The sequence below is a fragment of the Passer domesticus genome, chromosome 1 (genome assembly GCF_036417665.1).
Source record: "Passer domesticus isolate bPasDom1 chromosome 1, bPasDom1.hap1, whole genome shotgun sequence".
Classification (NCBI taxonomy): domain Eukaryota; kingdom Metazoa; phylum Chordata; class Aves; order Passeriformes; family Passeridae; genus Passer; species Passer domesticus.
This window is the reverse complement of record NC_087474.1, coordinates 48,646,644-48,668,221: the sequence shown is the minus strand read 5'-3', so window position 1 is coordinate 48,668,221 and position 21,578 is coordinate 48,646,644. Positions and strand designations below refer to the sequence as shown.

At 38.9% G+C, this 21,578-nt stretch overlaps 1 protein-coding gene across 2 annotated transcripts in view; it reads left to right on the top strand.

The window, feature by feature from the left end:
- The first annotated feature begins 206 nt into the window (after positions 1–206).
- FBXL2 (F-box and leucine rich repeat protein 2) overlaps positions 207–21,578 on the top strand; it is a 50,802-nt gene continuing 29,430 nt past the window's right edge. Inside the window, exons 1-2 of one of the 2 annotated variants that reach the window (XM_064419343.1) lie at positions 207–369; positions 13,999–14,060. In XM_064419343.1, the coding sequence (XP_064275413.1) occupies positions 367–369; positions 13,999–14,060 (65 nt within the window). In that variant the 5' untranslated portion in view covers positions 207–366. Of the gene's footprint in view, positions 370–716; positions 768–13,998; positions 14,061–21,578 lie in introns of those variants that run through there. The other variant, XM_064419341.1, reaches the window with a different exon arrangement.

Below are 21,578 nucleotides of genomic sequence, written 5' to 3'. Positions count from 1 at the left end.
GTCTCCAGTGTGTCTCCAGGAGGTCACTGCACCCAGTACAAATCCAACGCCAGGCTGCAGACAGGAGGCGCAGGGCGCAGCCACACCTGCGCTGGCAGCACCCGGCCGCCAGAGCCCCGGCAGGGCGGGCAGCCGCCCCGGCCCCCCGCCCGCCGTCAGGGCCGCTCCCGCCGGGGCCCAGCGCCTTCCCCCGGGAGGCGGCGCGGGGCGGGCCGGCCCCACGGCGCAGGGGCGGTGCCGGTCACGCGGGCGCGCGGCGGCCCCGCCCCGGCTCCGGCGGCAGCGGCGGCGGCGGGGGCACCTGGCGCCCTCCTCGGGGCTCCTCGTCGCCGGGACAACCGGGATCGCCGCCGCCGCGCCTCTGCCATGGTGAGGAGCCCGCCGCACGGCCCCGCCGCCCGGCCGCAGCGGGCTGGCCCGGCCGCCCGGGGCCCGGGGAGGGTAGCGAGTGCCGGCCGGGCCGTGCGGAGCGGCCCCGGGGCCGGGCGGCTCAGCCCGAGGCGAGGGTGGCGGGCGGGGGAGCGCGGACGCGGATGCGGGGCCGGGCGCGCGGCCCGACACGGCGCGGGGCTGCGCCCACCCGCGCTGTAGGCGAAGGGAAAGGAGAGTGTCTGTCTGTCCCGCTGTCTGTCTGTCTGCAGGTGGGGCCGCGCTGTCCCCCGCTGTAGCACATGCCTGCCTGCTTGTGCTGAGGTGTGACGGGCGCCTTGCCGCCTCCTCCCGGAGCGGCCATGGCAGGGCTCTGCCTGGCGTGTGACGCGAGTCAGGTGTGTTGTCCGCCTGGATAACACAGGCGGGATGGTGTGTTTATATGGGTGTGTAGGGCGGCTGGGGAATGATGCAGGCGTGCCGTCCCCCGTATAAAGTCGAGAGGAAAAGCCAGGGCGTGTGTCGGTGCGCAGGGCAGGGATGGGGTGTCACCGTGTGGATGCACGGGATGCTGGGTTTGGGCGCTGTGCTGTATCCTTATGCATGTGCCGTGAGGCAGGGTGTGGCCTGGGATGTGTGCAGATAGCAGACACACAATGAGCGTAGTGCTGTGGCTCTGTGTGTATCTGCTGTGATTTGGGCTTCGGGTATGGTGTGTTTGTGTTGTAGCAGAGATGTGTGACATTGTGTGCAGGGCCGTGACATGGCATCGTGTGTATGTGGCTGTGTCTGCCTGCTGCTGTCTGGTACGGGCTTGTTCCTGTGTGCACGTATAGTGAATATTGGGTGTGGCATAATCTGTGGATATTTTTAAAGGCATGTATGCTATGGGTGTGGCAAGGATTATCCGTCGTCCTGTATGTACGTAGCAGATACAGGGTAATGTATTTTGTGTGTACAGAGCAGCAGTGGCTTGGGTGTGTGAGCATGCATGGCTGTGATGTTGTGATGTGTGGGCACAGATGCATTTATAATAGATTTGTGGGGTGAGTGTGGTGGGCACAGGGTTTGTTTCACCTGTATGCGGGCATGGCAGGACACGGAGCACATGTGTGACGAGGGCTGCAGCGGAGGAGGAAGAGCAGCTGTGGTTTGCTCTGTGGGGAGAGCATGTGGGGATGTGACACAGTACGTGTGTGCCACGGGTGGCAGGGCAGAGATGCATCAGATGTTTGTGAAAGGAAGATGACAAGGCACGTAAGGGGGAGTGTGTAGGGACAGGCACAGCATGTTTGGAAAGATGATTGGTTTGAGCCCTGTTTTCAATTACAACTTAATTGTCTGATGCCTTACTGCTTCACAGTGATAGTTACAATGATAGATGCATCAAGAAGGCACAGTTGCTGGCCTTTCCCACATGAGGAAGTACACGGTACTTCATGTGTATATTTACGTGTGTGTAATGATAGTAGGTTTTCTGGATCGGGTTCTGGGGAGGCGGAGGGAGCACTCAGCCTCACAAAGGGAAGAACTATATTCCTGTGGTGTTGCAACTTTTTGTCCTTTACATGAAGGCTTGTTCGTGCACTCTTTCTTCCCCTGCACATTGCCTTCTGTTCCTTCCCAATTCTTGCCTACATGTTCTGAACCCAAACAAAGCAACCTTGAAAACAAAAATGTGAGGCGGAATAAAAATATGGATAGACTGTGCATGATTGCAGTATGCTTCTGTGTAGAATCAGTTTGGATTTGCTTTGCAAAGGTCTTAGGATGTATCTGTTGCTACAAGGAGGAGTAAACGTCCGTGAATGAGGCTGTGGATGGTGTAGCAAGGTGGAATGATTGTGACTCAGTGACATGTTCTGCTTCACATTAATATTCCATCAGAGAAGATGCAGTATCTTAAGTCAGTTCAAGAAAATGGATTTCTCTCATGTTCTAAATTTAAGATAGATTAGACTGAAAAACAACTAACCAAATGTTTATAAACTGCACCAGGGGAGCTTCAGGTTGGACAAATGGTAAAATTCATTCACTGAAAGGGTTGTTAAGCATTGGAATGGGCTTTCCAGGGAGATGGCAGAGTCACCATCCATGGAGGTGTTCAGGAAACTACTGTAGCCCTTAGAGCTATGGTTTAATTGACTATATGGAGGTATTAGGACAGAGGCTGGACTCAGTCTTGGAGATGTTTTTTATTCTTAATGATTCTCTTATTCTACAAATTAATATTTTCCACTTACCGAATTCCAGGCATGGAGGTTTTATTTGTGGTCCATTTTGACATTCCCAATGAGATACCTTTAGCAGTCTAAACTCAGCAGACATGGAATCTGCAAAGCAGCATCAGTACTGTAATTGCACAGGGGAAATCTCAGAAATTATACCATCTGCTCTGCAGATTCTTCTACTGGGCAGCTTCTTAGTTGCACTTGACAGCTGTTAAGCTGTTAACCACCATTTTTTGTATTATTTTAAAAATTCTCAAGTATTTTATTCAATGCATGCTTGTACTCTAATTTTTCTGTCTTATAGGGTTAGTCCTATTCAAATTGTTCTTTCCTTCTTAATTCTTCATAGCTTCATAGAATTAATTTTGAGCAACTAACACCAGACCTTTTAGTACAGGGAATATCAATGTTCTTAAAAACCAGGAGGACTATTAGCTTACTGCTTGCTTATTTCACAACAGACTGGAATATTTGGTCATCCTAGATAAAATGAGGGGCTAGCAGATGTGGAAAGTTGCTAATAAAAGTCAGGTTTTCTGTGAAGCATGGCAACTATTTTTAGGTAGGTGTAGAAAAGTAGTACTAGTCTTGGCACTGTGACAATATTGATCTGAATCCCTGCAGAAAGCCACACATTGACAGCACTTCAGCTGTTTCATCATTTGGAAGTCAGAATGACTGCATTAATTTAATATAAATTGTTATCAACTGGTAATTCTGGCAGTCTTTCTACTGAATTAGAAATGCACATAAATGCGATATGCTAAGTAGGACAAAACCAGATGAAATTGTGACACCAAGGCGTTCTCCCTCAAGCTAGTTTAGACAATAGCCACAACATCCACTTGCATTCTTTCTAATAATCTTTTTAGGAAGGTGATCCATATTCTCCATAGATTTCTGCTTTTGGTTTGGTTTTGTTTTTTTTGTTTATTTTTTGGGTTTGTTTTGTTTGTTTTGTTTTAACCCCTCCATGTGTTTTAGGACAATGCAAGAACTATTAAAATTTCTCATCATACCTGACCTGTGTATTTTGGGTGACTTGATGTGAATGTGATAGAGCTTGAGTCTAGCTGTTCCTCTGAGCTTTTACAAAACAACTTTCCCACTTTTAATGCAGAGTGGGACATTCTCATTCTTTGTAAAGCTTCTGAGATGGAAGATTATAAACACAGAGTAATTTCTATATGGTGAAAATCAGATTTGCATTCTTAAAAATGCAGAAAAATATATAGAATGAGGCATTAAAAGTGTATAATGATGAACTTAAAATTCACTACATACTGGTATCTCCTCTGTCAATTCAATTTTTTTTTCAGGATCAGTAAATTACTTGCATGTCTCACAAAGCTTAAAGTAATTGTTCTTGAGACTTAAGAACAAATGGTTTGTAAAGATCAAACATTTTTCTCAGCCTAATTTTTCAAAAAAATGTGCTGTACTATGAATGTCTGAGTATATAGTGTGATTCTACAACACTGTGTGAAATCAGATGGATTATTTTTGTGACAAAATTAATCCAAAATGCAACTGTAGTTCCTATGAATCATTTTGTGGTGGAAGCTGCCTTAGTATGTCTCGGTAGAGTCTCAAAGTTACTGAGAGTGGTCAAAGGAAAGCATCTTCCTCAGGTGTTTTGAATGTAGGCTTTTGCAACTTGCCTTTGAGTGTTTGATACTTAAGGAGGGATTTGTTATAACAAATCCCTGGTCAAGGAAAATTAAGCACATGATCTGTAAATGCTTAATTTTTGCTGTCTCAAATGACGTCCCTCTTATGCATCTGCCCCCACCCACCCAAACGAAAACAGAACAAAACCCATCCAAACAAAACTGCAGCATGAATTTAAATGTTTAAAAGGAGTAAAATAATTTCTGTTGGGTACAGGGAGATAATGGAAATGCAGCAATAGTTGATACAAGGGCACCTCAGCTGACAAAATCAACTACAGCAAATTTCTTGAGGGATTCCCCCTGGGTTTTTATCTTTGCATTGGAGGAACCACTGCTAGAGGAGGACTGGAAATTTGCCCTTTTCTGGACATGCGCATTTTTGACTGTTCGGAGCTATGAACTCCTGCTGTGTAGCCCACAAGAAAGTACTCAATATTTGGTATTAAGCTGCAACACTCGGAATATTTGCCTTAATTCTAGTTACACTCTTCTTTTTGTATTCCATTATTTTCCTGTGTTCTCCTTGGTAGGGAGAAGGAAACAGTAAATTTGGTTTTCATTGGATTTGATTGATGTTCAGCTGGTTACCCAGTATGTTCTGTAAATTTAAATCAAGGAGACAAGGACATAATCAAATCTGCATAAATGTGAAACTCTACCAGTATGTCAAGTTTGTCTGTCTTCAGAGGTTGAAATTGAGGTCAGAGCTTCACAGAGAAAAGGCATTTCCATATCATAGCTTGATGTTACATGGTAGTTATATAAATATTAAGGGGCAAAATGTCCAAGTGTGCTTGCAGATTATAGACTATTTTCAGAACTACTTCTGAAACAAAAGTATCAAGATAATTTTATTTCTGTAGAAACATACATTTTGGCAAATACTGAATGTCCAGTTTCTCTTCTAAATCTCAACCTGTTACCTTTCTTGAAACAGTTTGAAAAAGATGTTTTGGAAATGCTACTATGATGCTATTTCCTTTGAAGTCAAGTGTAATTAATGCTTGTAACCATGAAGAGGTACCTAGTTTTGTCTTTTATAATTGAAAGCTTTTATTAATAATGCATTACATGTATAGCAGCTTTTATTAATTATGCTCTACATATATGGCATACGTAGCCATAAAGCAGATTTTTTTCTTGTTTCTTTCTTGTTCATTTTCTAGAGAGATTTGCCTTGCAGAGAAGATTTGCCCTTCATAGTAAAGATTTCATGCTCAGTAATAGGGAAAACCTCTGGCATAGTGTTTATGAGGCAGATCAAGCACTGCTTTGAAATGGCTTTGTAGAAACTATAGAGCTATTCCTGTAATAAGCCATAACTTTTATGTCTGAAATGTGTTTTTGAAGAGCAGTTATGGAGGGGGAGGATTGGTACTCAAAATTTCTGTTTCACAGGTGCTTAGAACAAGGGTTCTCACTGCTTTAAGCATGCAGTCGGTACTTAAGCTGTGATTTTATTTACAGTTTGAGCTAAGTGCAATAAGAATAATTGCCTTTCTGGATATGGGATTGCGTGACTGGGGGGAGGACTCTGTCAGTTCAGATTAGAATGGTGCAAACTCCTGGGGAAATGGACTTGCAGAAGAATCTCCATGTGAACACTCCAGGAGGATTTCAGGTCTCTGTTGTCGCGCCATCAGCCTGTTTGTGTGCTGATATTGAAGACTGGGAATAAAACTTAGCCATATGTATGTCAGTAAAAACAGCTATATGTAGAAGTGTGGATTCAGAGAAGTTTTGATAGGTGTTCTCCTAAGGGCTCTGAATGTGTGATGTGGATTAAATTTGGATGGCTGAAATGACATAGCTATCCCTAGGCAAATGTTGCTACATTGAAATAAATGGGTACTAACTTTTGTCTTGGACTGATTTTGTTCAGGAACATATCATGTTCTGAATGCCATTGAGAACGTGTATTTATAGCATGATTCTACAAAATGGCATGACACCAGCTGGATTATTTTTGTGATTACACAATTAGTAATTTGAGCACACAGTCCTTGTGGATGTTGTGATGGAACTACCTTAGAATCTTCTCCAGTGTTTTTGCTTACAGTCTCAAAGTTACTTGAGTGGTCAAAGAAAAGAACCTTTCTCAGGTGTTTCAAACTTAGGCTTTTGTAAATTCCATTGAGACTCTGCTTGATACTAAAAGAGGGATTTGTCATTTGCCTGGTCAAGAAATACAGAATCTGTATGATGTATAATCAACATTGTGAGGGGCTACTTTGTACCCTTGTGATGGGTTACAGGCAACAACAGTCCATCTGATTTTTAATTTTCTGCCACTCTCCCATTAATTAATGGGTCTGTTGCTTTCCAAGCCCATAAAGATGATGATATGGATTTCCCCATATTCCAATTCAAAGTACTTTATACATTGGACTGCTAATTAAATGTTTTATTTTAATTTAGTTTTTTTAGGAATGATGTCTAAATGCATCATCATGTACTGTTTGGAAGGGTATAATCTTAAAAGATAAGTAATGGATAATTATCTGGAAAAGGAAATGTTCAGTTATTATTTTTTGAAGAGAAAGCAAATTGAAGGAAAGATTTGCCAATCAGAATATGACTAACAGATGATGAGGATAAAACTTTGTCAAACCTGTTTTTTCAGCTGTCTCTCTGCATATGTTTAAAGAATATATGGGGATACAGTTAACAGCTTTTTTCAAACTTCTTAGTGTTTATGTGGTAGTTGGATTTTTTATTTTATTTCTTTTTCTTTCCTGATCTGAACTAGTGTCTAATCATGGAAGATTAGGTAAGGAGTAGTTTCTTTTTCTATGCGGTTTAGGTTTGTTCTGCCATCACTGATAGTGATTAGAACTAGATGCCTTGAAAGGCAGTTGTGAGCTGGGTGTGCCTGAATGAAGGATTAGTCTTCCATGTAGCTCCTGTCTCAGACTAGTGTAGGGAAAGCAGAGCTTTTTTGCCAATAAAGTGTAATGCCTCTTTCTTTTAGTGAAGTATGGGATTGAACATAATGTTTTCTGCTCTGCTGGCTACCAAACACCAGTTACATGATAGCAAGTATTGATGAAATGTTATCTTTCAACTGAATTTTAGGCCTGCAAGTAATCAGGTCAATCACTAATCTGCGAACCATTGGATTTCCCCTTTCTGACAAGCAAAAATAGGAGCTATCCCACTGGAGTCAGAGGATTGCTGTCTCTTTGGTGACTTAGTAGGAGAGGGTGAGTCTTGCATTAGGGTATGGGCATCTCAGCTAACAGGTCAGGTTAACCTGTTAGACCTTAATACCTGGCTGCTTGCAGGAATGAAAGGCTTGAGCAGTGATTTCCAAGTATGCTGTTGGCAATAGGTGACAGCCCTTCAGAAAAACACACAGGAAAGGGTGATGAGAGCTGTTTGAGCAGCAAACAATGGGCTGGTGTGCTCGAGGCAGCAGGAAAGGTAATCTCCAAGCACTTCCTGCTCTGCACTGGGAGGCACTTGAGTTGGAACAGCCAGAGGCCTTGAGGTAGAGTTGTGCAGCTGTGGACATCAGCTCTGAAGTTCACAAGTGACCTTGTTCTGTCACCCAGTAAGAACAGAACCTTGAGAACCAGGCTGATGCCCTCCAGTAAAATGTGAATGATGTGGTATGAATACCTGCACTGGCAAAACGAGAATGATTGCTTTTCTGGAAGAGAATCAAACAGCAAAGTGGGCAGTGTGGCCAACTGCTTCTGCCTGGAAGGTTTTATTATGTTAAACAGCCCTTATTCTGGGGAAATTTTAAAAGCATTATGGCCCTTATAAGCAGCCTTAGGTCACTGGGAAACATTAAGGAAAAACAGAGAGATGTGCTCAGGTGCATTTGATCTTCTCTGAAGTTGAGCCTTAACCCTTTAAGATGACCAGCACAGTAAGAACAGAAGTATTTGATATGGGGTGTTGCTTTTGTTCACTCAATTTGTCATCACAATGTTAGAAGAGAAAATATCCCAAGGAAAGACCGGTGCAAAAGACCCAAGGAGTATCTGGCAGCCAGGAGGAAGCTGTAAGGCTCCTGAAGACCATGCCCTGGGCTCTACTAGTGTGTGTCCAAAGGGAAGAAAATGTTAGCAACCACAGCATGCCGGGAAGGCTGAATTTTAAAATGCACAAAGGCATAGCCTGAGCCAGAGCAGGGTGAGCAGCTGGAGCATAGGAACAAGAGCCTGGAGGGCAGACAGTGTCTGTGTGTTGAAATAAAAGATTTTGCCAGTCTGTCTCTGCTATAGACAAGCTTGGTTCAAGATGGGATTGCATTTCAAGATTAATTTTGGTGTGTTATAATTTTTATGGATTATACAGAAAGCTTTACCATGGGTTCTAGTTTAGCAGCAGTCCTGTGTCATCAGCTGTTGTGTCTTCGATATCACTTACTTCACTTCTGTCAGCAATGAATATCCTGTCTAACGCTCCTTTTGTTGCCTGGATACGTTTTGCCACTTGCATGGTGTTAAATGGTTGTGCCTGTCTGATGCATTGATTGTACATTTCTGGAGGAAGCCCTAGCTAGCAGCAATTCCCTGAGCATCAGAGAATTTTATACTTGTACTGGGGTGTAAAGTAGGATAATCTGAAATTTAAGGTAAAAGAAGGTTGTTTTGCCTCTTCTTCCTCCTCCATTTTTGTGGTGTATTTAAATAGAGAGCTTTTTAGGATGCCATTCGTTACTTCAGTTTGCTTGTGATCTGCTCTGGGTAGCAAAGACAATTTGGTGGCTTTCCTACCACTATAGCACCAGGTGCTTTCACTACCATGGCAAAAAGAAAATTGCACAGGCAACAATTAGGTGTCTCAATAGAGGAGAGGTGTGCATCAAGCTGCTGGGTTTTGTTTGGCAACAAAAATCTGCACATCAAGGTACTGAATAAAACTTTAATTTTATTTTCTCAGGATTTTCCTTTAGACTTTGGTTTTACCGTGCCTATTACTGCATGGATAATACTTAATAAAAATTGTTCTTGCCCATGAAAACCTGAAAGACTTGATGCTTTATACATATGGCTGTGTTTACAATTTAAATAGGATGTGTGCCCTGTCAACCATAGAAGGGAAGGAAATACGTGGATTTAATTCCAGCCTCTTGTCTCCTTTGGCGAAAATGACACAATGTTGTTTTTTTTGCTGGATTGATAAATACTTCAGCCTTGTTTTCAGTATATATGCCTTTTGCTGTTGCTCTTTAGAGTGTTTCACACTTCATCTTCCCCAAATCTACTTTTGCCCATAATTCCTTTAGCATGCTACTAAGCAAGGCTATTTTTGAGAGTCTGGGTTTTTAATAACGTTTGATTTGAGAAGTTGACAGGTTGAAAGTCCTTATCTACTCTGATTTCAGTGGAAATTAGATACATAAATATCTCAGTGGAACTGAGCCATAATGGATGAGCTGCTACCAAAACTGTTTCATCTGTTAAGAAAATAGTCCTCTTCAATAGAGAACTGAATGACAACTGAAATTGCATGCTTAAAAAAAAAAGATACATAAGAACTGTCACCAAAATTATTAGTATAACCTTATTTTGATCTTGGAATAACTCTATCAGAAAAGATTTCTTCATCTCATTAATTCTGGTGAAAACAGGAGACCCTTATCACTAGCTGCTAGACCAGAAGAGATTAATGTGCTGAGAGAATGGTGGCATTCTAAGTGTGCTGTACCAAGAAGTTATATTCTAGGACTAGTGGCAATTAGAATGTTTAATAATATAGAAAGGGAATTCAAATGGAGAAAATATCCTTTCTGGGTTTCACAAATTTACACAATGGGTGCTTTGTTTATATTATAAAGACATTTTTAAAAATGTAGTTGTTAAAGAAATTAAATGTAAGAAACTATCAGGTAATTTTTAGAGAAAATACTCTCCTTTTTAGCTCAACCAATCTTCCAAAAGTACAGTGAAGATATTACCAAGAGAGATCAGTTAAGGAATGTAAGAAACGGCTCAAGATTCAAGTAATAAGGAATTACAGTTTTCTCTTGTAGATTTTGATTTTGTTATTTGTTCTTGCAATTCTTTTAGAATGTAGAGATCTTCTGTAACTCTTCTTGTGTTTACAGGAAATTTAAAGCTGGTTTTAGAGTAACATTTATTACATATGCTCAATCTCATCCTTTTTCCTTGTGCACAGATTTGTCGGTTGGATTTGGGGATTTTATACAGTTAAAACCATACTTTTGTAAAGTTTGAGACACTCTGTCATTAATACAGTCAAACTTGCTGCCAAATACAAAAGCAATGAGAGGAGAAATATTCTTTCTACATTCAGGGTATTCTTAATTATTCTTTTGGATTACTGTGTACAGGTATTCTGAGGGCATGTCCTTATCAGCACGGTCTATACGTAAAGAAAAAAAATATATTTGGCAAGAATACTATAATATTGTTACAGTGACAGACACTTCCTTAACTGAATGTTTTTGGTGGATTTTTTTTTCATAAATAGAGACAGAAAACTAGAGGTTATGTGATAAAAATTAAGTAAAAAATAAATATAACGGTATATGAATATACTAGGGTTCTTGCTTCATTAATGGCAGTTTTAAATTATCAGAAAATGTTTGAACAATGAATATAATGTTGTTTGTACATTCTGTCTTCTTTCTCTGCTTGCATGCATTTGAAATCATATTACAAATGTTTATCTAGAAAATGACTACTCTAGTTGTTCTCTATTGGGGGAAAACTTATTGAGGAGCCTTTAAAGCAGCCCCTCTCTTCTTCTGAGATGAAAATGGCTGTAGAGGCTAATAAACTTCCACAGAGTACAAGAGTACCATAAAGAGACACTTCCATTTTTCCAGATGTGCTTATTCCATAGCGATAATACGTTATTATATGAGAACTGCTGCTAATGCATACAAGAACACACAAAAGTTGCTGTTTGAGGGAAGACAGCTTTGAATGTCTTTGTGGCCTCATCTGTGGCTGGTGTAGCAGGCGTGGTATTTTGTGTGGCTGGGCAGGTCACGCTTTTCTTGTAGTATGTAGGAAAAGCTGTGCTTTTTCCAGTTTGCACTGGGATTCCTAAATTAACCATATTGATCAGATAAGCTGTCATGTATTCAAAATAGTTTGTCCATCCAACTTTAACTTTAGAATATTTAAAGAGTATAAGCTTTTTTCCTAAGAGTTGCTGGTTTCGTTGTAGGTTTAGCTTTTCAGCTTGGCCTCAGTGGGACAATACTTACTACTTTGCTGTGATTTGTAGCCAGTTCGCTTCTGTTGATAAGTAGTTGAACATACTATTTAACACAGAGAGCTTATAATGCATGCTCAGATCTTTAGAGCAACTTGTCTCATACCTTACTAACTCAAATCCTGTGTTATCCTCACACAGTGAGTATATATATATATGTGTGTGTGTGTATATCTCTCTCTCTATATATATATATCTCCACGTTACTGTGTACTTGAGAATCTGTAGTTTAATAAAAAAAGATACTTAGATTTTTTATACAGGCAAAGTGACAGTACACATGTAAACTAGTAGCATTCTGAAAAGTAGCTTTATTTAAAAATATATGCTCATGCATGTATGTGTCTGCTAGATGATGTAACTTTTGAGGCATTATCTGCAGCTATGAAATAATTTAAGTTAAAAGAGGATTTTTAAGTCTGTGATACTGAATGTTCAGATTCCCAACCAGAATTAATGAGATGTAAGTTAACTTGCCTGTTTTGCCATGGACTTTGCATGCTCTCATGGAGATGACATCCTTTTTTTGTTATTTGTGTTCCTAACCTACAAGGCACAGGAATATTTCCCTACTTGACTCTTTAGTGATCCTAACTTCTATGAGGATGGCATATATACCCTTTTTTTCTGAATGAGTTTTGCTGTAAACACAATTAGGCATACAGACTATTCTTTACAAAAAAAATTTCCAATATGTGCTGTTATTCAGGCCCCAAGCTGCAAATTTTGAGTAGCATATAATATAAAAATGGCACACATGTGGATAATTCATAAACCTATGAGTTGTCAAAGTCAGAAGCAGTCAACCAGTTCTAAAAATGTCATTGATGTATATGGTATATTTCAGCCTAAAGGCTGAAAGTATCAGCAGCAATGGATATTGGATCTAAAACAACCAGAGCAAAGCTGAGCCTATGGTCAGCCATGTGGAACTGCTTAATGCCAGTGCCTCACCTCTGAAGGAGCTGGAATTGTCCTATTGAAATATGTGTTCATGGTTGTTTTATGCTTTGAATATCTGTAGTCCCCAGTCTGTGAATAAATGTGCTGCTCCAGTTGCTGAAAAAGGAAGCTTGATTAAACTTGTCAGTCCTGTTGAAAGTTGACAGCTTTATTGTCTTTAGAGGTGTGGATAGCCATGCACAGAGGTAGTGGGTGAAGAAATCTGTGTCAAAATTGAAACAGTAGTATGCAGTTAAACTTGAAATCAGTCTAGGATGTACTGGATGAGAAAAAAGGTTCTTGGCAGCAGCCAGGAGAGTTTTCAAATCTTACAATATTTTTTGGGGAGATATTTTCAAAATTCCCAGGTGTGTAATTTTTGCCATCTCCGTTCTTTTATGAAGACAGAGCCAAGCTTATATTTGGCTTTTTTTTTTTTTGCTTTGCTTTTATGGACCTTTTCTCTTTTATTTTAAACAAGGAGCAAAGCAGATAGTTTCCAAGTATTCAATGTGTGTGGATAGTAGGATGAACAACAATACCCTGATGTCAAGTCCAGCATATGCTTAATAAAGGGAGAAGATTTCTTCCAGTTGTTTTAATGTTTTGTATGATATTCATGTTTACCTTTTAGCGTTCAGAAAACTCGTCTGTTTTGGATCCTTCTTCCTAGTTTTTGTTTATGGCATTATGGACAGCAAAAGCTCTTCTCTTAACGCAGGAAATGATTGCTTGTGACTTTGACATCTTCCAGTCTTTGCCATGGTCTTTTAAATTCCATTTCACCTTCTGTTTTGTTTAGTGCTGTGTTCCTGTGATAAAATTTCTCAAACTTAAATATTTAGAATAAGTTGTAAATCTGGTCAACATCTTTGTTTTAGTTTTTCTGTTTGGATGTTGACTATATAACCTTAGTATTGCCTGCTTTTTTCCTTGGGTGTTTTCTTTTAGTCTCTCTTTTTTTTCCCCCTCTTAGGATATGTATTAATAATATGAAGTTTGGGTGAGAGGTACTTTCAGGTTTTCTTGTAGTATTTCTAGAATTGCTTACTTTGCTTATATAGCAGTTGCTGCCCTATCTCTGGCACTAAATTCTTTAAATGTGCAGATAGTTATATTTTATCCATATTCACATGCCTGGGCCAAAGTATTTGCACTGTAGACAGTGAAAGGAGGGACTTGAATAAGTGGAAAGTGTCCAGGTTTTGGTTTTTTTTGTTTTGTAATGGGACAGTTTTAGAACTGTGCTGCCAGGTGTGTTTGTACATGTCTTGCTTGAAGTTTCCCTACTGCTTGAAATACTTCTTTGTGCAGTGTAAGTGTGCTTGCTTCGTAGTTATTAAGTTGCTTCACAATTTCTGTGTGGTTGAATTAGCACTAAGGATTTGCAGGTGTATATGGGGTTGTGGCTTTGTTTTGTGCATTGAAATAATTTTGTAGTATTGACAACTAACATACTGAAAACTTGATATTAGCAGTAATTGAAGAGAATTAAGCACCTAAGTAGAAGGTGAATAGCCTCTTCAAAAAATGTTTTTCTTGTTGGTTTTTAAAATAGAGTTTTTTCTTTCTGTTTCTAGGTTTTCTCAAATAATGATGAAGCCCTTATTAACAAAAAACTACCCAAAGAACTTCTGTTAAGGTAATTCTGCATAACATTTTAAGGAGTTAAAAACCTGAGGATTGTACATTGCTTATGTGTCTTACAGGCTGTCAAGTGCTATACATTCTTTCTTAAATCCTCTTGAAATAAATAACACACCTGATTGAGTTCTTGGAATTCTTGACCTTGTTGCCTTGGTTTGTTTTAATGTGTACAAGTTATACTGTACCATGTCAGAAAAAGAAGTGAAATAAAATGTCCATAAGACTTTGGTGTACCAAGTAGTCAGCTTTTCCACACTCTCAATGTTTTATAGCTGTCTGAAGAGCCTAATTCTCTAATGTAGTTCACACTCTTTGTCCCATGAACTTTATTATAACAAAATAAAATACAAATTCTGTGTCAGACCTTCCAAAAAAGTCATTGCTCTGTCTAAATAATAAAGTGAAAAGCTCTATCTATTACCATGACTGCCAGTCTGTGTTGTATAAGGCAGAACCAACAGAGGGATCTTTCTTACTGTAGTCATTTGGTTACTCGTAAATTTTATCAGCTTGCTGGTGTGTGAGTACATCATCTTTGCAAAATTTACCTAGAACACCAGGATCTGTACTGTAATTTCAGTCCGTGACTGGTGGATGTCTTCACGATCTCATATGGTTGAAAGTTGATTTCAAGCATAAAATAAACCAATTGCCAAATGTGGAGTTATTGCTTGGTTGGATGTGGCCACTGCAGAGCTGGAACTGAATCAGGTCAACAACGTCTTCTGTACCTACAGAGAGGATTTGTTACAGACTAATCCTTAAGGTGAAAGAAAAGAAAAAGAAAAAATGTTTGGTTATGATGGTGCAATTACAATTTTTAGTAGTGGTGTAGTATTTTAATAACTGTTATTAAAATAGAGCTGATGATTTTTTCTTAATATACTGAAGAGATGTTTGGGTCAGCTTGTGCGTATGTCACTGCTTCAGTCTGATTTGTACTGGAAGAATGTCTCAATGGTATTGTGTATCCTGTGCACAGAGAAAATGCTCTTAAAATCATTGTGACTATTGAAATGCTTTCTCAATGGTATTAAAAAAGCAGGCTGTTGTTAAATGAATTGAATTTTAAAAGGCTTTTCATTTTTGTTGAGATACATTCCATATGGTGGCAGGCTTAATTAGACTCTTAGAACTGTTTAGAAAATGTGATGAAAAAAGACAGTCACTGAAGGATGCCCTGAACAGGAATTCTCTTACATTTGTTTTGTTGATGTCAATGCCACACATGAACCACAAGATAAAAGTCAATGTAGGATGCTGCCTCCTTAGCTAAAAATCTGCAAGCATTAGGACTTCCCAATATTTGTGGAAATTACCATCCTTTTCACTGTTATGGATGCTAAGTATCTAATTTATGTAATTGACTACAATTTGTTTATATGGTTTAGGTAGTGAAAAATATAATGCACTGAAATAGTAAGGATCCCTTTTGGAGCATCTTTCCTAAGAGAGACGCTGAGGGAGTTGGGCCTGTTCAGCACCAAGAAGAGATGACTGAGAGGAGCCCTCATCAGTGTTTAAGGAAGATACCAAGAGGATGGAGCCAGGTGCTTCTCAGTGGTGCCTAGCAATAGAACAAGAGGCAGCGGGTGTAAACTGGGACACAGGGAGTTCCACTTGAGTATGAGAAAGAACTTCTTTACTGTGTGGGTGACTGTGCACTGGAACAGATTGCCCAGAGAGGTGGTAGAGCCTCCCTCACTGGAGATATTCAGGAACCATCTGGATGCAATCCTGTACCATGTGCTCCAGGATGACCATGCTTGAAAGGGAGGTTGGACTGCATGACCCTCTGTGTTCCCTTTTAACCTGACCCATTCTGTGATTCTCTGATTTTAAAGAATTCAGCAGGAATAAAATCCAAACAAGTCCAAGTAATTGGACTCTACCAGCAGCTTAGCTGTTTGTTCTTATATTCAAGATAGCTTAGTACAAAGAAACTTGAGGCTTAGTTTGGATTTGAGGAAGTGGTGCAGCTAATCTCTGCCACTGTTACAGCAGTGTCTAAAGAAGCTTTTTGCATGGTTGAAAGGCTTCGTGGGGCTGGGAAAAGAACATAAAATATCCCAGGCCAAGCATATGCGGAACTGATTCAGCCAACCATCTATTTTTTGTGCACGAATGTCCTTTTAGCAATTGCATGGTGATTTACTAAAGTAGTGTTGCAGATGTAGCTAGAAGAGTTGATGATCTGAGAAGCTGAACTGGGACTGTCAGCTTTCTCCATAAAGAGCATGATGATCTCATGGGTCTGCTCTGCCAGAGAGAAATGAAATGCATATTTCATTGTACCCACAAGACTGGTGATCACCAGGGTTTTGAAATGGAATGAGAAGTGTGAGAGAGGTGCTCTGTAAATCTCCTTTTGAAATTGCACTGCTGCAGGGACAGACTCACAAGGCCAATGGCAGAGCATGTCAGAGACAGGGATATGCATCTGGGCTCTCATCCCTGCAGGGTGTAGATATCTAAGCAAGTTTCAGGGCACAGACCTGCCTGGCTAAAGGTTTATCAGTGGAGAATTTGTTTTATGAGCCGGCACGTAAAGGCTGATGTAAGCCTGAGTCTCAATGCCTTTCGACTCCTGAAAGTATCTGTTCATGCTGCAACATGTTTTAAAATTGTCTTGCCCTATGGCAAGACAATGACAGGAGAGCTTAAATATTGCTGCACTGGGTGTAATTAATATTCTAATTATTTTTCCTTTATTAGCTATGCAGTCTACCTTTTAATTAAAAGGAGAGTAAACCAGTTGCAGTGGAAACACTTTGCTCAGAGAGCTGGAACTGAACAGTAAATACTACTGAAAGTGTTATCAAATGCACTTATTTTGCTTTTTGCTTGTATCAGATATGTATGAAAGCTGTTAGCACTACAGCCCACTTTTAAAAAAACCCTATTGGACTTGTGGGAAAAAATGTGATTAATATCTTGTTACAAATACCTGGAAATTAAATGTAAACACAGTTTCTTCTATTTCCAGAATTGGTCTTGTTCTCATTTGCATGAAGTATTTAAATTTATGTAATCTGGCTATAACAAGCAGTCAGTCCAATTTTTTCCTCTAAAATTGAAAAACTTTTTCCTGATGGCAGATTTACAAAATAAAACCACTTTGAAATTTATTCATAGAATAATGTTGCTATACTTGCATACTCTAAAGTTGAACAAAGTTATCCCTTGGCCTTTTGCTTCAGTTATCCCTTGGCCTTTTGCTTCATCATCATCATCACTTTTAATACTATGATTGCAATTATTGCTATTACTAATGTAACAACCAGAATTGTATTGAAAGGTTTTCAAGCCAGTGTCATGTGCGTTGCACCTTTTCTGTGGAGTAACTACTATGCTTCTAAGTAAATGGTTGAGACCCCAAGCTTCTCAGGCACAAAACTCATTTGAAAGGATAAGAAATGAGAGGTGATTTGCTCTTTTTCAAGCAGACTCAGGTAACTTGCTGAGGAGGAAGAGGATGTCTGATTAATATGGACAGTGGTGCTTTTGAAGAAGACCCTTGTTTGGAGGGGTCAGTTATACTTTGAGGTTGGTGGTATAGCTGGAGTGGAGAAAGGGAGGTATTTAATTTGTAACTTTTTCTGGTTTATGGACATTCATTTTTATTTGTAATGTTGGAGCATATTTTTACCTGTGAAAGAAATAGTCTGCTTCTAAAAAATTTTTTGTACTATTCAGGCTAAAGGAAAAATTATCACCCCTGTTAGCTATTGAAGTGCTATTAGTTTGCCAGTTGGCAAGGAATGCTCATATCCCTCTACTGTTACATATTGCAAGAAGTAAAAGGTTGAATAAGTGCTCATTTGTATGATGTTTAAGAATCGTGTGGTGGTATTATAAATAGTGTAATTTAAACAGTTTTTGGATGATTGGAGCTGTATTTTTTTTTGTTAGCCTATGTGTTTATGAGAAAGCATCAATTGAATATACAGGACATTCATTATATAATTGTATTGGTGTCTGAAGTTAATAAACTCTTACCTGTCATCAGAAGAATGAGAAATAAAGTCAGGCTACTTTATACAATAATGCAATTTTAATGGTAACTTTTCTAGTAAGATGTCACTGTCTTAAAGTGGCTCATTTTTTTTTTTTTAATTGCTGGGGAAAAATCGTAAAACAATGGATTATTACAGTTACATATGCATTTGAAAATAAATTGAAACAAAAAAAAAAGTCTGTGTTAGAATGTCCTGATATTTTGGGGGGGGGGGGGGTTATTGATAAAAAGTACTAATGCAACTTTTGAAAAGTGCGGTTCTTCTGGCATGTAGAAAGATGGATAACATTTGTTCGTTTGTATTTTACCTGATAATGCTCTGTGCTGTGAAAACGGTAAGTTTTTTTACAAAATAGTAAGCTTAAGGAACAGAGATGTTTGTCCCTTTAATCTGCTTAAACAATTTTCAGTTTCTTTCCACCTACAAAGTACCAACTTCATAAATTGTACCTCAAATGTAGAAACTGTTGTGGCTTTTGTTGTAAACCATACTTTTTGAGTGCATATACTTAAGAGTAGATCTTAGCTATTAGTCTCAAAATTTGAGTGGTCAGTCAGATTTAGAAGAGGATAAGTAAAATTCTGGGACTGAAATTAGGAGAGGAACCCAGGAGTGGCATTCCAGCAGCAGCTCTCCTTTTAGGCAATAACATGCAGCTTGAGAGTTGAATTTTTCATGCAATAAAGTTTTGATAATGGTTTTCATTATAATAATGCCATGGGTATTTCTTGGCTAGGTCCTGGAGCTGCTTGGATGGCCCACAGTTGCTGTAAAGTTTGGCTGCTGTATCTTAGCATACAGAGTACTGACTAGTGAGTCAGAGAACTGAAAAATATAAAACTTTTGTCTGGAGCAGTTCTTGCTTGGTAAGAATTTTGTAAGCAGAAAAACAATATATGTGTTTTGAAGGGGAAAGGAAAAAACAATCTGTCATCTCAGACATTATTTTCCCCACTACAAGGATCTGTATAATTAAATAGGGAAATATTTCACCCTGAATAGCTGAGACTGCTGTTTAGTGTTTGACAGTCTCAGGGAAACATTCCAGTTTTATAATCCACATGCAATTGTTTATTCTGATTTTACAGTGTTTTGCAAGTCTTCAAAGTCCTCTATAGTAGTTTGCCAAACAATTACAGTTAAACTATTTAGAATTAGAAAGAGCCAAATTGATACAAATATGTAAACTGTTCACAGATTTTAAACTGAAGGGATTATATTTCTTATGCAAGTAAAATTTCTGTATATTTTCACAAATTTATGATTTTTGTAAAGCAAATTCTAATATTGCCTCATACAAGTAATTTTCATTGTCTTTTAATTTAACATGCCTGAAATACATCTGTCCAAAGAATTAGTGCAGAGCACTAATTCACACTATTCAGTATAGTGTGAGTATCCTTTAAATATTTGTTAGCTAGAAATGTGGAGGCTAACACTGACAAGAAGCAAGCAGAAACAATGCAACAAGATGACAGCACAATAGCAAATCCTGACACTTCTATGGAGTCATATATTCATTTCCAGTGGTCCTTACATCTGAAAAAGTGATCAGAAATTAAACTAAGTGATCTGAATGAGCCACATGCACAGGTCATGGACAAGATAAAGCCTTTGGAAATTAGTTAAACTTTTTGATCTTTAGCTATAAAAACAACAGTATTATAATTATTTTAGGACTATATATACAGGGTTCTTTCAGAATACTTTTGTGCTTTGGCAGCAATTTAAAAAATAATATCACATTATCAATGCTATTTTTGTTTTAACATGGTTTATGTAATGTTACAATGTATAGTCGTTTAGTTTCTCTGTGTCTTCAGACTTCAAGGTAGTGTATCTAACTTCAGATACACACAGACAATGCAGTAAGTTGCAATTTTCTCATTAATCAGCTTTTTAAAGAAAAATTTCCTTTTATTCTGAAGAGGGATAGTGTTCTAAAACTTCCCAGTGACTTATGTTCAGGACAGAACTTGGGCTCTGCCTGAGGAAACTGAAGGCTGAATCAATGCTTGGTGGTCAGTATACTCCCTTCAGAATGTGGAGAAGGTCTCATGTTGACCTTTTTTTTTACACTGCTACATGCATTGTTTGCCTGCTTATGACATTCTTACCAAGATCAGTTCCAGATGCAAGTTTGTATTTTTCAGTTCTTTGCCTCACCAGTCGGCACTTTGTACACAATTTTTGCCTTCTTTGTATGAGATGCTAAGCATTTGCAAATGATTATATAAACAATTCAGTTTGAAATTGGAGTAGGTAGCTGCCATCCTCTATTCAGTATTTTGAAGTGATTTGGTTTTGTTCACAAACAAGTGCCAGTGTAAGCTCAAAATGGAATGTTTTGGGCAGTGATATTTCAGATGGAATTCCTTTAAAAATGTGAGTTAGAGCTTGAAGAACAGATGCAGAAAATTGCTCACTAGTGCTCTTGTATACTGTGTTAATGAGGAAGAGGAGGTATGGAAATGGAAGTGGGGTTTTATTGTGTCAAGGTGTTAGGTAAAATTTGTGAATTTTGAAAAGCAAGTATTTTCTTTAATGTTTCTGCTTGGGGCTTCCTTATAAATGGAGTGCTTTAGCTTGGTTCAAGTTACAGGTATTATCTCTCAGTAAGAACATGATTGTGATAAAGGATTAGTCACACTGGAACAAACAAAACAAAAGTAAGTATTTGAAGGAGGAGTAATAGCTCAAAGGAATAGGACAGTGATTTACTCTACCTTTTGATTTGTACTTTACCATTTATTTTGTTTCATTTTGTTTTTCTTTTATTTGCTACTAAACCTCTTTTTGGAATCTCATATTTAGTGAAGACTTAATTCGATGCAGGGCTTTATTTACCTTGAAACTGGAGTTTATTTAAACTCAGTCTCTTAATTCGTTCATTATCTGAACTAAATGTTCAGAAGTATTAGTGATACAATGAAATCTGCTTTTTATATGGAGGCAGAGGGGGGAATGTTCTTTCTAATTTCTGTGTGAAAAGTGCCTTCAAAGAACAAAAACGCAGTCAAAAGATACTCGTACTTTCTGAAAAGAAAAAAAAATTTCTTAAATATTGATGCTAGACAGTTTAAATAGAAAACCATACATAAAAAGACCTAGAGTTTTTGGTATGTAATTCATGAAGTATTTACAGAAGAGATGAACATTATTATCTGTGTTTTCATTACGCAAACACAGACATCAGGAGGAAAAGTCTTTTGTTCAAATCATCCTTCAGGCCAGTAACAGAGCTACAGGTTGGATCAGGCCTGCTGAATCCAACTCCAGCAACTAACCAAAGCACATAATATCTTATGGAGTTTATGGAGTGTCCCTAGGCTGCATGTCACCAGTGCATCATGTTAGTTATCCACTTCTCTAGCTAGGCACTAATGTGCAGGGTGGGTATGGTGGATTTTTGGCTGTTTGGTGCCCAGATTATAATCCCTTCACTCATGAGAAAAAAAGAGTCTGTAAAATAGTTGGAATGGCCAGGACTGTGT